Source organism: Chionomys nivalis, chromosome 18, assembly GCF_950005125.1.
Source record: "Chionomys nivalis chromosome 18, mChiNiv1.1, whole genome shotgun sequence".
Classification (NCBI taxonomy): domain Eukaryota; kingdom Metazoa; phylum Chordata; class Mammalia; order Rodentia; family Cricetidae; genus Chionomys; species Chionomys nivalis.
In genome coordinates, this window is record NC_080103.1 from 8,598,206 (window position 1) to 8,617,500 (window position 19,295).

Sequence of the window (19,295 nt, forward strand, 5' to 3'; positions counted from 1 at the left end):
GTCTGGGCAGCACCATTCTCTGGGCAGGTGTTTCTGGGCTGTATGGGAAAACTATCTAAATGCAAACCTGTAGGTTCCCAGGGTTACTGGCCAACCAGTCTCGCTGACAGGTGAATTATAGATTCGGTCAGAAACCCTGATGAAAAAATAAGGTAGAGAATGAATGAGGCAAAGAACCACACTGACCTGTGGTTCTGCGTGTACACACACACATGAACATGTACCCACATGCACATGTACACACACAAAGGAAAACTATAGGATGTTGGTCAGAGGTCTCAAAACCTAAATGGAGAGACATTTATCACACCAGTAAAGATGTCTTTTGGGGGCTGGAGAGAACACTCAGCGGTTAAGAGCACTGGCTACTCTTCTGGAGGACTAGGGTTCAATTCCCAGCACCCACATGGCAGCTCACAACTGTCTGCCAACTCCAATTCTAGTGAATCTGGCACCTTTACACTGACGTACATGTGGGCATCATAGCAATGCACATAAGAATAAAATATACTTTTAAAAGATGTCTTAGGGGTTCCCTAAGGGAGTATAACCATTTGGTGATGTTCTCTGGCATGCTCTTCTAGTTCCCTCCCTGTTGCTGACCAAAGGCAACGTCCGGGAGGAAATGGCTTATGCAGCGAACAGTCTATCATTGAGGGAGGTCGGAGAGTAACTCAAGCAGAAACCGTGGAGGAAGGCTACTTGCTGACTCACTAATTACAGATGGTATAACCCTGCTGTCCTCAGTCCTGTGTCCTCGGCTTCCACACCCAACTCTCCTCTTTCCATCCCCAGCCTGCACATGGTACAATGCTGACTGGCTAAGCTCTCTGGTTTCCCTAAGGTGAGGCGTTCAATCAGTATCTATTTCTCTATATCTTTCTATCTATCTACCTACCTACCTACCTACATATCTATATCTAATATTTCTCTATTTCTATCTTATCTCTATCTATCTATCTATCTATCTATCTATCTATCTATCTATCTATCTATCTATCTATCTATCTCTCAGTTTTGGGGGACAGAATCTCTTTGTGTAGCCCTGGCTGTCCTGGAACTCATTCTGTAGACCAGACTGACTGGAACTCGCAGAGATCTGCTTGCCTCTGCCTACCAAGTGCTGAGATTAAAGGCATGTGCCACCATACCCAGCCTGGCAAGGTCCTTTTTTCTCTTAGGGGGCTCATAACTGGGTTTTGTTTATTTGGGGTTTGCTTTTTTGATTTTTTTTATTACATTTATTTGTCCTCTGTGTGAGACAGCACTCAAAGTGCCACATTTGCAAATGTCAAGAGCAGCTTTTAAGCTTTTAGAAGTCAGTTCTCTCCATGGGGATCCCCAGTATCTAGTTCGGGTGTTCAACTTGGGATAAATTTTAAAAGGAGCATGTGAGGGGTTGGGGAGGCAGCTCAGTCGATAAAATCAGTGCATGTGTGAGGGCCAGGTCAAAAGCCAGGCGCGCAGCGGGCGGTGGTGGAGCACGCCTTTAATCCCAGCACTCGGGAGGCAGAGGCAGGCGGATCTCTGTGAGTTTGAGACCAGCCTGGTCTACAAGAGCTAGTTCCAGGACAGGCTCCAAAACCACAGAGAAACCCTGTCTTGAAAAACCAAAAAAAAAAAACAAAACAAAACAAAAGCCAGGCGCGCAGGGTGGAGAAGCGATTACAGAAGACAATGATGTTGCCCTCTGGCCTCTGTGCACACATGCACACATGTGCATCCACACACATGTATATTCCCACACAAAAACGGGGAGAAAGAAGAAAGAACTGTCTTTCCAGGGAGCAGTGGTACCATTAACAAGAACACTTTTGCAGGCCCAAAGGATGAGAGGGAATTTGATGGGAAGCATTATCAAGTCTGGGCTTCAGGATCAGTGCTTTGTGTCCTGTATATGCAGGAGATCTGAGCACCTTTGTAAGGCTGGAGAGAGAGTTCCACATAGAGCCCTGTCTTACAGGTTTGCCTTTGTAACTTGAGGGCTTCAAACACTTAGCTTTTAATTGGTGATCAATCACCCTTTGCTTTTATTGTCTTTCTCCAGTGTATTGATTACCTCTAGCCACATCCTTTATGAAACCCGATCCATTAATTTCTCAAGCCTATTTCTTGCCAGGAGCATCCCCTTTCCCAGGCCCCCATCACCACTCAGCACAGTGAAAGCTACCACAATCAAAATAAAATGGCATTGGTGTTGTAATAAAAGCGGCAGGGCTGCGTCCCGGCACCCGGCCGCCCGCATGGCTTATGCCCCAAAATAATTACACGGAAACTGTATTCTTTTAATCATTGCCTGGCCCATTAGTTCCAGCCTCTTATTGGCTAGCTCTTACATATTGATCTAACCCATTTCTAATATTCTGTGTAGTACCACGAGCTGTCTTACCAGGAAAGATCTTAACCTGCGTCTGTCTGGAGTGGGAGAATCATGGCGACTCTCTTACTTGGCTTCTTTCTCCCAGCATCCTGTCTGTTTACTCCACCCACCTAAGGGCTGGCCTATAAATGGGCCTAGGCAGTTTCTTTATTATTTAACCAATGACCTTCCTCCATCATTTCCCCTTTTTCTGTTTAAACAAAAAAAGGCTTTTATTTTAACATAGTAAGATTACATATAGCAAAACAGTTATCAAGCAAGAATTACAGTTATAATATTTATATCTATTTTATCTTTTATCATAACTAAGGAAAACTATAACTAACCATTCTTTAACTCCATCAAAGACTCCAGAAGGATACAATATTACCTAAGTAAACAAGAAATAAGAAACTTCAAACTCTAGAAATGACAGAGACATCTTGCTGCCTGGACAGTCACCCAAAGTTCTTTTGTACCGTTGGGGCATCCATCTTTGGCCTACAGGCCCATAGTATCCAGCAGACATTTTCATGAAGCAGGAAATTCCAAAGACAGTTTAGTCACTTTCTGCTGTGTCCTGCAGAATGTCTCTCAGACTCTTTTATGAATCAGGAACCCCGAAAGACCATCTCACCTTTAGGCAAGTTCAGTAGTCCTCTCTCTGAGGGTTTTCTGTGTCCAGTTTATGCAACAGTCCAGGCAAGAGCAGTTTCTTGCCCAAATGTCTATCAAACTCCATAAGGAGCCTCTTTGATGCCCGTCTTCCTCTTGAAGTAGATTGGTGCTGTCAGGAGCAGATGTGTCTCATTTTCACAAAAAGCCCTAAATTATTAAAACACTTAAATGCCATATTCTGTAGCCTTTGAAAGATATGAAGAATGCCTATCTGAAATATATCTATGCACATCTAGAAAATCTAACTAACATGACTACAAGCTTGACTATTATTTATGATTATCCATTAGCAACCTATATTTCCTAATTATACATTACATTTTTAAATGAACTACACAATCACAATACCTTAATCAAGATCAGAAATATGTATACATATAACAAAATTGACCTTAAAATCTATACCAATTAAAAGAATACAGTTTCCGTGTAATTATTTCGGGGCATAAGCTAGCCATGCGGGCGGCTGGGTGCCGGGGACGCAGCCCCACTGCTCATATTACAACAGAGCATTGGCACTCACCAGTTCTGCTTCCCAGGCTGTGGGATCTACAGGTGATTCTGCTTTTAAAATTCCATTTTAAATCTGTCCCCCCAGCACTTTTTTGTTTTTGTTTTTCTCTGTGTATATTCTTGCCTGTCCTGGAACTCGCTTTGTAGACCAGGCTGGCCTCGAACTCACAGAGATCTGCCTGTCTCTGCCTGGGATTAAAGGTGTGCACCACCACTGCCCAGCACTCTATTTTTTAAGATTATTTTATGTCTATGGGCGTTTGGCCTACATGCCTTTCTGTGTACCACATGCATACCTACCCAGTCGAGGAGAGGGCATCAGATTCCCTGGAACTGGAGTTTCAGGTGGTTGTGAGTCCCCATGTGGGTGCTGGGCAGTCCTGGAAAGGGCCCAGCCAGGAACAGTCAGGCACCAAAGGTTCAGCAGCACTTGGAGTTAGTACTGGGGGTAGGTTCTAAAAGGACACCAGGCCTCTACTTCAGATGTTTGGGATGTTTTGTTGTTACTGTTTTTTGTTGTTGTTGTTTGGGTGTTTTGTTTTTTCGAGACAGGGTTTCTTTGTGTAATAGTAGTAGAGACCAGGGTGGCCTCGAACTCACTGAAATCACTGAGATCCGCCTGACTGCCTCCCAAGTGCTGGGATTAAAGGCGTGCGTCACCACTACCCAGTCTTGCTTGTTTGTTTTTACTCCAGAGCTTCTAAACAGGATGGAATTCCTCCATCAGACATCTCACCCTCATTAGCTCAGAGTCGCCAGCGAAGGGAAAATGCTCACCATGGTGCACACCCAAACCTCTCTTGGTACAGCCGGCAGAACACTGTGACTGTTGTGTTTCGTTTTGAAACTGTCCTTCTCCGTCTCCACTCACTAGACTGAGTTCCTTGAGGAAAGGTGTGCCCAGGACTTTGCTGCAGGGTTAAGCGGTAAACCTGGTGCTTGAGAAATGAATGAAGGGGAACCGCCCTGCAGGGACGCTCTTCAGCCTTGGGGCTGGAGATCTCATTGGTGAAAAGCACTTGCTGCTCTTGCAGAGAAACCAGGTTCAATTCCCAGAACCCACATGACAGTTCACAACTGTCTATAACTCATAATTCTGAGAGATCCCATGCCCTCTTTCTGGCCTCCGCAGGTACCAGGCACACACACGGTGAACATACACACATACATGCAAAACACTCATATCCATAAAATCAGAACAAATCTTTTTTTTTAGGGGAAGGAGGAGGAGCAGGGAGTATGTAGGTGCTCACTGAGGCAGCACTGCCAACAAGCAAAACGCTGGATTCTGCTATTTTCTAGGAAATGTTCTACTTCAGAAATCTGAAAATGGAGAACTGGAGAGATGGCTCAGGGATTTAAAAACACTTGCTGCTCTCACAGAAGAGCTGGGTTCAGTGCCCAGCAACCACACCATGCCTCACAGCCATCTGTAATTCCAGTCCCACAGGGTTTCTTTGTGTAGTCTTGGCTGTCCTAGAACTTGCTCTGTAGATCAGGCTGGACTCAAACTCACAGAGATCCACCTGCCCCTGCCTCCCTAGTGCTGGGATTAAAGGCGTGCGTCACTAATGGTGCACATAAGAAGTTCCAGGACAGCCAGAACTACACAGAGAAACCCTGTCTCAAAAACAAATTTTAGAAAGAAATATGATAAAGTATTTTTATTCCCCACTCCTACCTGATTCCTTGTCTGCTAGACTTCATTCTACAATGGAATTCTCCTGGTTTCATAGCAATGCCCACAAGAGGGCAGTAGAAACCAGAGCGTGAAGACAGGATGCCCTGGTTTCTAGCTGCTGCCCGTCTTCCACCCAGAGAGAACAGCTGTGAGTTCCTTGAGGGAAGAGTGTACGCTAGACTGCATCAGGCATATACAATGAGTCCTGGTCCTCGGTAAATGCATCTTCACAGGGATGACAAATAGACTTAGGGGAAAATCGTCCCTGAGGAAGTACTTCTTGCTGCAAATCCAAGTGAGAGCTATGGCCAACTTGGGTGGATGAGACCCCCAGCACAGAAATCTCTTTAGGTCACTAGGTGACAGAGCTGGGATGCCTGGGCCCCGAAACAGCCTGGGCCCCGAAACAGCTCTCTGTTTGTTCCTATCAGATCCGGTCTTAACAGCACTTTCAGAAGCTCCTAATTCTGTAAACCTAAAAGTAAAATAGAGCAGGGGAGATGAAAATAGCAAGCCTCTAGAAGATCCAAGTTTCCCGTTCCAAGAGCCTGCTCTAAATGCTGGCGGTCTTGGCAGAGACTCCTTATCCTGACTAGTTTTACATCCGCTGACACTAGAGGCGTGTGGGAAGAGAAAATGCCCCACCAGACGCCCTTCAGGTAAGGCTGTGGTGCTTTTCTTGGTTGAAGATGGATATGAGAGGGTCCAGCTCTCTGTGGATGGTGCCAGGCCTGAGCTGGGGGTCCTGGGTTGTAGAAGAAAGCAGGCTGAGCTTCCCTCCGTGGCCTCTGCCGTGAGCTCCCACCCTGACTCCCCTTGGTGACAGACTGTGATTGGGTCGTGTAAGCTAAGCAGCCCCTCTGCTCCCCACGCTGCCTTTGATCAGAATGTTTTATCACAGCAACAGGAAGTGAACTAAAATAACCTAAATCCTGCCTCCACTCTGGTCCAGGGAGTGCAGGTGTGCAGCCCAACCCTCAGTTCACGTAGCTGGGTTTTAACACATCTTAATCTCATGTTGGCTTGAGGGTCAAAAGGGAGAGATGTCTCCAGAAAGTCACCCACACGGGCCGTGTGGCACCCTCTCCACACACCCTCATCCTGCAGGGGCTGCCGAGCCCACTGTTGACTTCTGCCTCCCCCACTGATGCTCTTCATATTAATTCCTCCCAGGACCCAACCACAAATCCATGCAAACCTGAGCTGAGTTCATCCCTCCATTCTGATCGATGCCCATTGCCTCCCTTTTGTATTTATGAATCAATCATTGCTTCTCCAAGTAAGAAACCCTGGAAGTCTCACCGGTAGGATTTACTGAAGGAGGCAGAGGCAGGTGGATCTGGAGTTCGAGGCCAGTCTGGACTACACATTTAAAGCCGGGCGGTGGTGGCGCACGCCTTTAATCCCAGCACTTGGGAGGCAGAGGCAGGCGGATCTCTGTGAGTTCGAGACCAGCCTGGTCTACAAGAGCTAGTTCCAGGACAGGCTCCAAAACCACAGAGAAACCCTGTCTCGAAAAACTTAAAAAAAAAAAAAAATACACACTTTCCCTTACATCTAACCTCCATTCCAATCACAAGCCCCGTCTCCTCCTCCTAGTCCTGGGACTCATCTGTGTTTGCGCCACTGTGTAGACTAAGATGCACCCTGTAGCCCAGTCTTCCATCTGTAAGATGTGTCTGACACTGTTGAGAGGCTGGCCATGGAGGGCTGAGCAGCCGCCGCAGGGCTGCCATCACTGGAACCCACAGGTTTGCATCACAGACATTAATAATCGAATAACAGCGGTGAGAAGCACTGTGAAGGAAATACAGCAGGCGGTGTGATGAGTGCTGAGTGAGATGCTTTTGTTTCTGAACATTTATGTGTGTGTTTTGCTTGCATGTATGGACACCCCATGTGTGGTGGTTTGAATGACAGTGGCCCCCATAGGTCCACAGGGAGCGGCACCAGCAGGAGGTGTGGCCTTGTTGGAGGAAGTGTGTCATGGAGGGTGAGCTTGAGGTTTCAGAAGCTCAAGCCATGCCCAGTGTTGCGTTCTTCCTCCTGCCTTTGGATCTGGATCTGGAACTCTCAGCTCCCTCTCCAGCATTATGTCTGCCTGCCCACTGCCATGCTTCCCACCCTGACAATCACGAACTAAACCTCTGAAACTGTAAGCCAGGCCCAATTAAATGTCTTTCTTTATAAGCATCGCCGTGGTCACTGTGTCTCTTCACAGCACTAGAAACGCTAAGATACCATGTGTGCAGTGCCTGAGGAGGCCAGAAAAGGGCACCAGATCCCCTGGAACTGGAGTTACAGAGGGTTTGTGAGCCACCATGTAGGTGCTGGGAACAGAACTTGGGTACTCCGCAAGAAGAGCAAGACCTACCAGTCACTGAGCCCCCTTTGTGGCCCCCTGGTCTGGATTGAGACTGGTCTCATACAGACCGGCCTCTGTATATATCTGAAAAGGACCTTGAACCTTGAACACCTAATCCTCATACCTTCACCTCCCAAGTGATATGTAGATTTTTTAATTATTTAAAAATATCTGAGGGAGACTACTTTAATTGAATTTCAAGGAAAGGGCCATCCAAATCTGACAAGCAACAATCTAGGGCTTTGTTGCTGCCTAAATACTCAAATTAAAGCTTCCTAACATCTGTAGCATTCTGAACGTGGAGATATCTGTGAAACCAAGCCAGGGCAGAGGGTGTATTGGGCTCACATTGCTTTCCAGAAAAGGAAAATGTTAGCAGTTCATTCATCGCTCCACTTCTGCCCCTGCAGTCCTGGAAACTCCAGCGACGCCGGTCCTGAACCAGTACCAGCCCGAACTGCGGCCTCCAGACAGCTGTGTGAAAAAGCAAGCCTTGCGTGCGGAAGCTGCCCTCAGTGGGCTTTATCTGCCCCCAGGCCTGGGGAAGAGAAGTGGGCAGAGTTCCAAACTCCCACGTGGCGCAATGGCGCGCTTGCGGAATGAGCAGATGAGGGTAGCTGCTGCAGGGTGGGAAGAAACGGGAAGACTGATGTCTGCAAGGTACACAGGGACAAGGTTTTGGGAGTTTTGTGGCCCCGGCCAGCCATTTAAGTTCATGGGACACTAATAAGGTCTTGGGCAGGAGACAGAGAGATGGCCCAGTTGTTAAAAGCACTCGTCGCTCTTCCAGAGGACCCAGCTTCTGTATCAACACCCACATCAGCTGACTCACAGCCACTTGTAACTCCAGTTCCAGGGGATTTGATGCCTCTGGCCTCTTCATAATTTAAAATAATTTTTCAAAAAGAGGCCTTAGACAAGAGATTGGCATGTTCAGATGAGGATTCTTTTTTTAAGATTTATTTATTTATTTATTATGTACACAACATTCTGCCTCCATGTATGCCCACATGCCAGAAGAGGGCACCAGATCTCATTACAGATGGTTGTGAGCCACCATGTGGTTGCTGGGAATTGAACTTGGGACCTCTGGAAGAGCAGCCAGTGCTCTTAACCACTGAGCCATCTCTCCAGCCCTCAGATGAGGGTTCTTAAGATGGACTCGGTGGTGGGTTCCTGGCTAGCACACTCAAGGCCATGGGTTTGATCCTCTGCACCGAAGACCAAATGGCTATTAAAGTTTCCTCTCCCAGATCCTGCAGCTCTTCCTTAGACAATGGGTCACAGAGTACAGGGGCTCCCTACCTCTTTTGCCCCCTTATCTGGTCTCTGTTAAATCCCTGGAGGGTCACATGACCCTGAATCTGGTTCTGTCCACCTTGCCAGAAATGCAGAAATGCACTGGAGTCCAGGGGGCCTTGGTGACAGCTGCGGCTGGTGGGGTGGAGAGCTAGGAAGGCCAAACTGGGGACAATAATCTCCCGCATTGAAGCCATTGTAGACAGACTTTCTAGGGGTGAAACGAAGCACATTCTCCGTGGGTACTCTGTAGACTGAGGAAGAACTGGCTGCCACCGTGGCTCCTGTCTCCTTCCCCACAGGTCTTGTCCTCGTTCCCCTCATTTTGTATTCTATACCACGTAAATGCAGCATCTCTCTCCGGGGTCTTACAATCTAAAATTCTTTGCTAGCTCTCCATCTCAAAGATAAGCATCCAACCTTTGCCTTGTAGTAAAGGCTTTTGCCTTTTGTGGTTTCTCTTCTCTCCAGCATCTCTTCCCACTGCTCCCTTCCCTACCAAGATGTCACCAAGGCCTGGGGTCTTCTGATTTTTTCCTTCCTTTACTCTGACCCTTGTTATTTCATATGTTCTTATGATGCCTGCTTAGCTCCAAGCATTACATCCAGGCCCAAGTCAGAAAGAAAAGCAAGTGCTGCATCTACTGTACCAGCCCCACAAGAGCTTTCCAAGAACCTCTCAGCATCCCACAGGCACATGGGCTGATCCTAGCTGCAAGGGAGGCTGGGAAATCAGGATATGTCATGGCAGTGACAATGTCAATCGTGTCCTGTCAATAGACAATGGTAATGTCTATTGGCCTCTATCCCTTATGATCAAATACTTGAGGCTTTGCTAGCTACAAATCTGCAGGTGTCAGCGAGCTTTATAATCTGAGCTGAGAGTAGTGGCACATACCTGTAATCCTAACAAAAGAAGGTAGAGATAGAAAGAGCGGGAGTCTGAGGTCAACCTAGCCAGCATAGCAAATGTGAGGCCAGCCTGGGCTACATGAAACCCTGTCTCAAAAAACAAAACAAAACAAAAAAGGTGCAGGCCAGTTGTGGTAGCTACACACCTTTAATCCCAGCACTCAGAGATAAAAGGAATCTAATTTCTGAGTTCGAGGCCAGCTGGTCTACAGAGTGAGTTCCAGGTGGTGGCTAGAAACGTGAGCAGGTGATAAGCAGGCTCTGTCCCCGCCTCATGTTCAGCAGAATGGGAGCAATGGTACTTGATTTCCCACTGCTCTACAAATCTGCCTGGAGAACTCTTGCCCTTCCCCTGCCAGTTTCCACGAGGCCTCTCCTTCCTCCTATACCGCCTGCCTACTTCTGCCGTAGGCAGATGTGCCTGCCTTTACAATTGCCGATGTTGAACCGTGAGGGCTCATCCAGCCACGTCACGTTTAGTCTCTCCACATGGTAAACGCCTGTTCTTTCTCAGTCCTTGCTGAGAGCCAGACCTGGTTCCCACCCTGCTGGAGTTTTCAGACTGAAGACTGAGATGTTCAGCCAGGCAGAAATGGTGTACACCTTTAATCCCCAGCACTAGAGAAGCAGGTGGATCTCTGAATTCAAATTCAAGGTCTGCCTGGTCTACACAGTGAATTCCAGGACAATCGGGGCTAAAGAAAGAAACACTGTCTCAAAAAAACAAAAACAAGAAAAAAAAAACCCAACCAAACAAACAAAAAGAGGTGTTCAAGTAAACTTTTGTAGGTAAAGACTATCATTTCCCCAGGCCACAAAGAGCCTTAGAGCAGGAGAACCTCTTGTCCCAAGGACTAGCACACCATCTGGCTGAACTCCTGTTTTCCTTGGAAGGCTTTGAAATGCAGTTGAAGTGTATACACTTGAAGAGGGATGTGAGGACAGGGGCTGGTGGGCAACAGGACAGGAAGGAAATCTAACGACATGCTGTATGCTGTGCTGGCTGATCTCAGTTGTGGACTTGACTCTGCCAGGGATCAACTAATTCCAAGCAGCTGGGCACCCCATGAGGGATTTTCCTGATGGTGGAAGAGCCCACCCTGAATCTGGATCACACCTTCTGCTGGCACCCACATAAAAGGTCATGGAAGAAGGAAGCTTTTGCTTTGTGCCTGCTTGTTCTCGCCCACTCGGTGACTTCATCTACCCGACTGCTGAGGCGTTCCTTTGCTAGAGTTAGAACCTAGTCCTTCAGGATTCCAAGTAGACAGCACTGTTGGACCACCAGCCCACAGCCTGTACGCCTCTGTAAGAAATCTCCTTTTAGCACTCGGGAGGCAGAGGCAGGCGGATCTCTGTGAGTTCGAGACCAGCCTGGTCTACAAGAGCTAGTTCCAGGACAGGCTCCAAAACTACAGAGAAACCCTGTCTTGAAAAACAAAACAAAACAAAACAAAAAATCTCCTTTTAATGTATAGAGATGAATTCATTCTATCTGTTCTGCTCCTCTAGAGACCCCTGACTAGCACATACATGTTATATATACATGTATATAAATATCATGGTGAAACCTATTTCTTTGTATGACAACTTAAAAGTCACATAAAACAGGGTGGTTAAGAGCAGCAGCTGCTCTTCCAGAGGACCTGGGTTCAATTCCCAGCACCCACATGGCAGCTCCCAATGTTTGTAACTCCAGTTCCAGGGGATCTGACCCCTTCTTCTGGAATACTCAAGTATCAGGCACACATGTGATACACAGGCATACATGCAGGCAAAACACTTATCCACATAAAATAAAAATAAAACTTTAAAAACGTATTAAATAAAAAACAACAAAAGAGACATTGTCCTCATTTCTATCAGGGATCCCCCCCAAGACTGAGCCAGCATTATAGCAGGCATTCAAGGACATCAAGATCACCATGCTCCCCCATCTTTCCACTTTCTTCTCACGGGAATGGACCCAGGAACATCTAATATGTATGTTTTCTGACCAACGTTTGCTTTGTCTTTAAGATTTATTTTTATTATTTTGTTATGTGGGGGGAAGGGGTATGTGCACATGAATGGAAGTGCACACAGAGATGAGAGGTGTCACACTGCCCTGACGCTGGGCTTACAGACAGTTGTAAGATGCTGGATAAAGGAGCTGGGAATTAAACTCAGGTCTCGGGACGAGCAGTATGTGCTTGTAACCAGTTTTGTTTGTTTGTTTGAGATGGGATCACATGTGATAGTCTGCGCTGGCCTGGAATTCATACCAATTATCATGCTCCATCATTTTGAGTGCCGAGATTATAGAGGCGAGCCGCCACACCAGACGGCACACGTGACACATGTGAGGACCAGAGGACAGCTTCCTGTGCGAGCCGCCACACCAGACGGCACACGTGACACACGTGAGGACCAGAGGACAGCTTCCGGTGCGAGCCGCCACACCAGACGGCACACGTGACACACGTGAGGACCAGAGGACAGCTTCCGGTGTGGTTCTTGAGCCACTGCCCACTGTTATTTATCTCACTTTGTTTTTGTTTTTGAAACAGGGTCTTTCATTGGTCTGGGACCCATCTATGGGGCCAGGCTGGCTCACCCAGGAACCCACAGCCTCTGCTTCCCCAGTTCTGAAATCACACACACACCACCACACCTGAACTTTTTGTTTAATGTGGGCTCTGGGGCTTGAACTCAGTTCCTCCACCTTATAAAGCAAGCATTTTGCTTTCTCCCCAGGCCCCTTTTTTGTACTTCCTAAGCAAGGACAGCTCTGCCCATGCCAGAGAGACTCTGAAGTCTAATTCTGAAGCACAGAAGGAACGCCTCTAAAGCCAGGGCAGCGAGCAGCAAACGCCCACAGACCCAGCACCTTCAGAGCCATGGCTGAGGCAGGAGAATCATGGAAAATTCGAGGACAGCCTAGGCTACAGAGTGGGACCCTACTTAAAACAAAAACGAATCAACCTCCTGAAAGTTCCAGTTCATAACTTAAGTGGTTTCTGGGTCTTCCTGTTCCGTCGCCCTTTGTAACCAATGCAAGTGAGGACAGCTAGGAGCAAGGGAATACAAATAACACTCAGCCTGTGTTTCTGTTACCATGGTGATGTTGACACGTGAAACTCACATGAGCTCCTTTATACAGTGAAGCCGGCTGACTGCAGAGGCCAAAGACTGAGCTCATAAACCTGAAAGGTATACAACACACACACACACAGAGACAGAGAGACACACACAGACATGGGGTGGGGGCTAACTGTGCAAAGGGCTTCATGCCACCACCTGAACTGTCTTGCTGCCTCTTATCCAGATATCAAATAGATGACCAGCTTGCTCCTAGAGCTCCCAAGAACCAAGTCCTCCCCCTCCCCAGAGGCCTGTCAGGTGTATGTTTTACAATATTCATGGCCCCTCTTGAGTTCTGACTGTCTGTTCTTCTGGCTGGAGTGGGAACAGTCCCTGCCACTCCCAACCCCAGGCCCCCTCAGGGAGAAAAGGAGAAAGGCAAGAACAGTAGGCCCCACGCACGGCGCCCTCCCCACGGCGCCCTCCTCTTCCTCCTCCTCTGGCCAAATAAAGGTAAGAGAGCGAGCAGGCGGGTCTGGATTTAATGAGCATCTCTGAAAACCTCTGTGGGAGGAAGAGGCCCACACAGCTTGGAGGCCCAGACTGATGGCAACAGGGCTCTCAGGCCTCCAGATGACCCTGCAAGACAGAAGTGGTTAACTCTAGATTAGGATTGCGGCCTTTCCCACCTCACAGTAAGAAAAAGCAGCTGGGCGGTGGTGGCACAGGCCTTTAATCCCAGCGCTCAAGAGGCAGAAGCAGGCAGATCTCTATGAGTTCAAGACCAGCCTGGTCTACAGAGCGAGTTCCAGGACAGGTTCCAAAGTTACAGAGAGAAAGCCTGTCTTGGTAAGCAAAAACAAACAAACAAAAATTTTTTTTAAAAAAAAAGGAAGAAAAAACAAACTACTAAAAATAACTCCAGCTTTCAGAATGGTTTCAGGAATTATCCTGCCTGTGAGGGGCGGGAATAAAGCATGAGATGCTCTGTCGGTTGTATAAGTAGGAGGGAAGAAAGCAGGAGGAGGGAAGCTGCTCCCAACCAGAAGCTGGGGAAAGGCGACTCCCTCCATCCCCCACCCCCCAGGACGGTCCACACCCACCCTCTCAATCTGCCTCACTAGATCCTGCTCTGACACAGAGACACTCAGGGCCTCGGGTCCCAGCCTCTAATCCCCCTAAACTGTCAGGGAAACGGCAGGCCCGCCCCACACTGCTCTGCTCCGCAGTCGTGCCCCCCCCCCCCCCCCCCCCCCCCCGCTTGCGTTCCTTCACACCTAGACCCAGAAGCCCGTGTTGCTTGTCACAAGAATAAGGCTGACACCCACCCGAGGCTGGATTCCTTCTGGCTTCTCCCAGCAGCTGAGCGTTGTGGCTTTGCTAATTAGACTCCTTTCTTGTCTTTAATTAGCTGCATGTGAATCTTGTGGGGAAGTCTTGGATCTGTGAAATAGTCTGGGACAAAAATCAGAACGAAATCATCTCTACTGAGGGGGAAAGCCTGGGCAACAGCTTACTCTGCTGACAAGTCGGAGGCTTTGTCCTAACCGCACTCACTGGTGGTCCCCACTTCACAATACCATCTCGGCGGCGCTCACCGCCAGGCCCTGGCAGCTGTCCTGATGAATGCCAGGAAATCAACCCAGGCAAGGCTCATGCAGGTTGCCCAGTCTGGGCTTTTGGCCCACTTGATGCTCAGGGAGCCCACCAAGGGCTCAGGATCTGAGTCCATCTTAGAACCCAAATGAACACCAAGTATTATTCTGATCTCCACTCGGTTTGCCAGTTGGTTCCTTTTCCAGGAACACGCTCTCCTCGGAGAGCCGGGCTCACGGCGTGACGGCAGAAGAGGGTCCTTCCGCCAGGAAGAATGTGAACCACCGCTCTGCTGTGGCAGCGAAAGCGAGCTTAGAGCAGCTTAGAGCGCTGTGGGCTCCCAGGGTTAACTGCACCCAAGACACCCGCCCAGCTCCCACTCCACACAGTTTGACCCGAAGTCATCTCGGCAGCCGCGTCCATTAAAAACCACCTGGGGAGCCTTCAAAAACCTTGGCTGCTGGGCCCCCGCCCCAGACTAATTAAATAAAAATCTCTAGAGGCGGGGCCTGAGCATCAGTATTTTTCAAATGCTCCCCCGGCGGTCCTAATGTGCAGCCTGGGTCAGGCACCACCGTAAGATCCCCGCGGGCTGCCTTGCTCTCTTTCGGAATCTCAAAACTCAATCCTCCCCAAGAGAAGTCCTGCCTCGGTGCCTCATTTTGAGGAAAAGTCAGGGGAAAGAAAGGGACTTCAAAGAACAGCTCCTGTTGGGGTGACATCAAGTGAAGAAGAACACAGGCCCCACAGAAAGCCCTGGGCTTGCCCAACTCTAAATCCCCAGTTCTGTTTCTTGCTTGGGCATGTGTGTGCCCGGTGCCTCTGTACTCACGCGCAGCAAATTCAAGGATGTTGTCTGGTCTTTTCAGAAACATTTCTCTGAAAAACAGGAAAAAATAAAAGGAAGGCAGGTAAGGGGGGGTCTGTGGATGTGGCCACTGCCCCATCTGGCTCTTTGGGAAACAGATTAATGACAGGCCTGCCCATTCTAGAAGTCATCAATAAATCAGAGGATCTTCAAGAAAAAACAAAAAACAAAGTTGAGTCCCAGGCCAGCCTGGTCTACACAGTTGAGTCCCAGGCCAGCCTGGTCTACACAGTTGAGTCCCAGGCCAGCCTGGTCTACACAGTTGAGTCCCAGGCCAGCCTGGTCTACACAGTTGAGTCCCAGGCCAGCCTGGTCTACATAAGTTGAGTCCCAGGCCAGCCTGGTCTACATAAGTTGAGTCCCAGGCCAAACATCGAGCACCAATGAATCTAGGCCATTTTCCTGCCACAGAGGAGCTGTGGAGCGGCCAGCAGGCTTTATCACCTGACACACTTACAAACCATGGACCAAACATGGCAAAAAAGAGTATCTTCCAGGTCCTCAAGGAACTCATGCTGAGTGGACAGAAACGTGACCCTGGAATGGGCTGAGGAATTTTACCATGGCTTTCCCAAGGCCAGGAGACAACAAACAAAGCTTTAAAAAAATTATTTAACTGGGCTGGAGAGATGGCCCAGTGGTTAAGAGCACTGACTGCTCTTCCAGAGGTCCTGAGTTCAATTCCCAGCAACCACATGGTGGCTCACAGCCATCTATAATGAGACCTGGTGCCCCCTTCTGGCTTGCGGGCACACATGGAAGGAATGCTTTACACATAATAAATAAATAAATAAATAAATATTTAAAAAATTATTTAACAACTTTAGATGCTATTAGCTCTGCTACACAGCAGACAGACATGAAAATGATATCACCAGGAGGCTGGAAGAGTCTAACAGTCCAGAAAGTTCTAGGTTTCATAAAACATCTACTAATACCATATTGCTTTATAACGTCCCTGTAAAATGGCAATTATGTCTCCATCACCCATGTAAGAAAGCAAACCTCATAGCTGGGTGATGGTGACGCACGCCTTTAATCCCAGCACTCAGGAGACAGAGACAGGCAGATCTCTGTAAACTGAAGGCCAGCCTGGTCTACAGAGCAAATTCCAGAGCAGCCAAGGCTGTTTGAGAGCCCCTGATGTGAGACGACCTTCAGTATATGTGTTGCTTTTATTGGCTGTTTCAGCCAATGGCTTAGCAGAGTAAAGCCAGGCAGGAAATTCGAACAGAGAAAGAGTAGGTGGAATTGAGGAGATGCCACCGATCCACCAAAGGAGAAAGAGGTACCAACATTACCAGCAAGCCACAAGTCTCATGGTAAAATATAAACTTTGAGAAATGGGTTAGCTTATAGTGAAGCCATTGATCAAACCATTATATTTAACATATTAGTGGCCGCGGAAACTAGCAAGTGAGAGACAAACTGATGGGGGGGGGGGCAGCAGGACAGGGAAAACTTCCAGCCACAATATCCTGTCTTGAAAACAAACAACAAACCAAAAAAGGTTAATCATTTGCCCAAGTTTATACAGACAATAAACACAGGCGAGGCCCAGGTCTTGGGTGCCCAAGGCCAGTGTTCCCTCCTTGTTTGCTTTGCCTCTGGCTGTGGTGGCACCAGCCACCTCCAGTTCCAGGTGCTCTCGCGGCCAAAGTCCAAGGTCCAATAATTTTGCTTCCCTCCTCCTTCAGTTCAATTAGACGATTACTGAGTGTAAATTACACGTAGCTACAATTTATGAGAATGATTTTAAAGTAAGAAACAAAAAAATCGGGGCTAGGGAGATGAACTAAACCTCTGAAACTGAAGAACACTTGCTGCCCAAGCAAGAGGCCCTGAACCCAGAGCCCCAGCACCCAAGTCAAAAGCTGGGCCCTGACCCAGTGTCTATAACCCCAGCACTGAGGGAGCTGGAAGCTAGGGGATCACCCGAGCTCTCCAGCCATCAATCAGCCTCACGCCAGATTCAGAGAGACCCTGTGAATGAGGCATAGAGCATTCGGCCTCCACATGCTTGTACATGGGCATACACGCACACACACACTCACACCACACACACACAAACACACACACACCACACACACAAACACATACACCACACAAACATACGCACATACCACACACACAAACACACACATCACACACACACATACCACACACATACATACCACATACACACACACCATACACAAACACACACACATACACACACACACACACACACACACGTGCATGTGCTCGGGTGAGTGAAAAATACAGGCCTGCCTGCAAGACCTGACAAGCAAAAGGTAAGTTTCCTAAAAGGCCAAGGAGCCTCAAGTGGTTGCTAAAAGACTATTAAACAGTGCTTTGGAAGAATGGTGTGGTGGTTTGAATAAAAATGGCTCCCATAGGCCCACAGGGAGTGGCACTATTAGCAGGTGTGGCCTTGAGGTTTTAGAAGCTCAAGCAAGGCCAAGTGAGTCTCAGTCTCTTCCTGCTGCCTGCAGATCCAGATGTAGGACTCTCAGCTGCTTCTCTAGCACCATGTCTGTCTGCACGCTGTCATGCTTCCTGTCATGATAATGGACCGAACCTCTGAAACTGTGAGTCATCCCCAGTTAAACGTTTTCCTTTATAAGAGTTGCCATGGGGGCTGGAAAGATGGCTCCATGGTTAAGAGGACTGGCTGTTCTTCCAGAGGACCGGGGTTCAATTCCCAGCACCCACATGGCAGCTCACAACTGTCTGCAGATCCAGTTGCAGGGGATCTGACACTTTCACACCAATGCACATAAAATAAAGTTAAATAAACCATGAAAGATATTAAAAAAAAAAAAGAGTTGCCATGGTCGCCAGGTGGTGGTGGCGCACGCCTTTAATTCCAGCGCTTGGGAGGCAGAGGCAGGGGGATCTCTGTGAGTTCGAGGTCAGCCTGGTCTACAGAGTGAGTTCCAGGACAGTCTCCCAAAAAACTACAGAAAGAAACTCTGTCTTGAGAAAAGCAAAAAACAAAACAAAAAACAAACAAAACAAAATAAAAAACGCCACCAAAGTTGCCACGGTCATAGTGTCTCTTCATAATAACAGAAAACCCTAAGACAAGAACGTTCCTAGTCCAGGGAAACAGCCAGGCCAGAGATGCAGACAGCACTGTGTCCTGTGACTGCCCTGAGGTCAGCAGCTGGGTTGTATCTACTGTACCTATTTCACAGTGCCAGGAAAACCACTGCTCAGCCTAAGGAAGGACGTGTGTAGTGCAGGAGAAATGAAGAACTCCTGATGGGAGGTGGGGGGCGTGTGCTTAGCACGAGGCAGTAGGTTGCTGGCACTGTGAAAAAGGGAATGGGAATATGTGCTGGACTCACACAATCACAGAGTGGAGACAAGATCGAGTAGAAGTAGGCGGGCACAGAGTGGCAAGGATTCAAGAATGCCATGTATGTAAAGACCAAAGGGCAATGGATTTGTGCCGTTAGAAGCCAGCAGCATAACTCAGGCCACCGCCTGGGAGCCTGGCCAGTGTTGTGAGACTTTGTGTGAAGTCATCGTAGTAATAAGTAACGGCCCCTTGGCTCTGAGGTCCTGGTGAAGTTCAGTTTCTCCACCCAGGGTGTCATGTGTACGGCACAGTTGATCCAGCCTGAGAGCTGTCATTTGTCTGCATATAACAATAGGTTGTTTAAAAAAAAATTAAAAAGGTAACGTTGGGAGCCACTGAAGATTTTTCAAGACAAGGAACAGCAGACTAGAGCTGTAGTTTGGGAAGGCGTGTCTGCCTACACACATGTGGACGCTGCATCTCCAGTCCTAAGTCTGAGGTTTCTGGGCACCTAACCTGAGTGTGGCCAGACTTCCAGCTTCTCAGGTATTCGGTGCACTGTATTTCTGAGGCCTAGGGGCTAAGTGGCCACAAACCACAGAATCCAGAAAGCCCAAGCAGGACAGTCCTCCCTCATGAGGGAGGAGTTCACAA

General features: G+C 48.2%; 1 protein-coding gene across 1 annotated transcript in view; it reads right to left on the reverse strand.

Moving 5' to 3' along the window:
• Positions 1-11,861: 11,861 nt before the first annotated feature.
• Riiad1 (regulatory subunit of type II PKA R-subunit domain containing 1) overlaps positions 11,862-19,295 on the reverse strand; it is a 12,356-nt gene continuing 4,922 nt past the window's right edge. The window contains exons 3-5 of the mRNA XM_057793797.1: positions 15,299-15,345; positions 14,199-14,325; positions 11,862-13,509 (exon numbers count right to left, since the gene is read on the reverse strand). Of these exons, the coding sequence (XP_057649780.1) occupies positions 14,255-14,325; positions 15,299-15,345 (118 nt within the window). The 3' untranslated portion in view covers positions 11,862-13,509; positions 14,199-14,254. The remainder of the gene's footprint in view (positions 13,510-14,198; positions 14,326-15,298; positions 15,346-19,295) is intronic.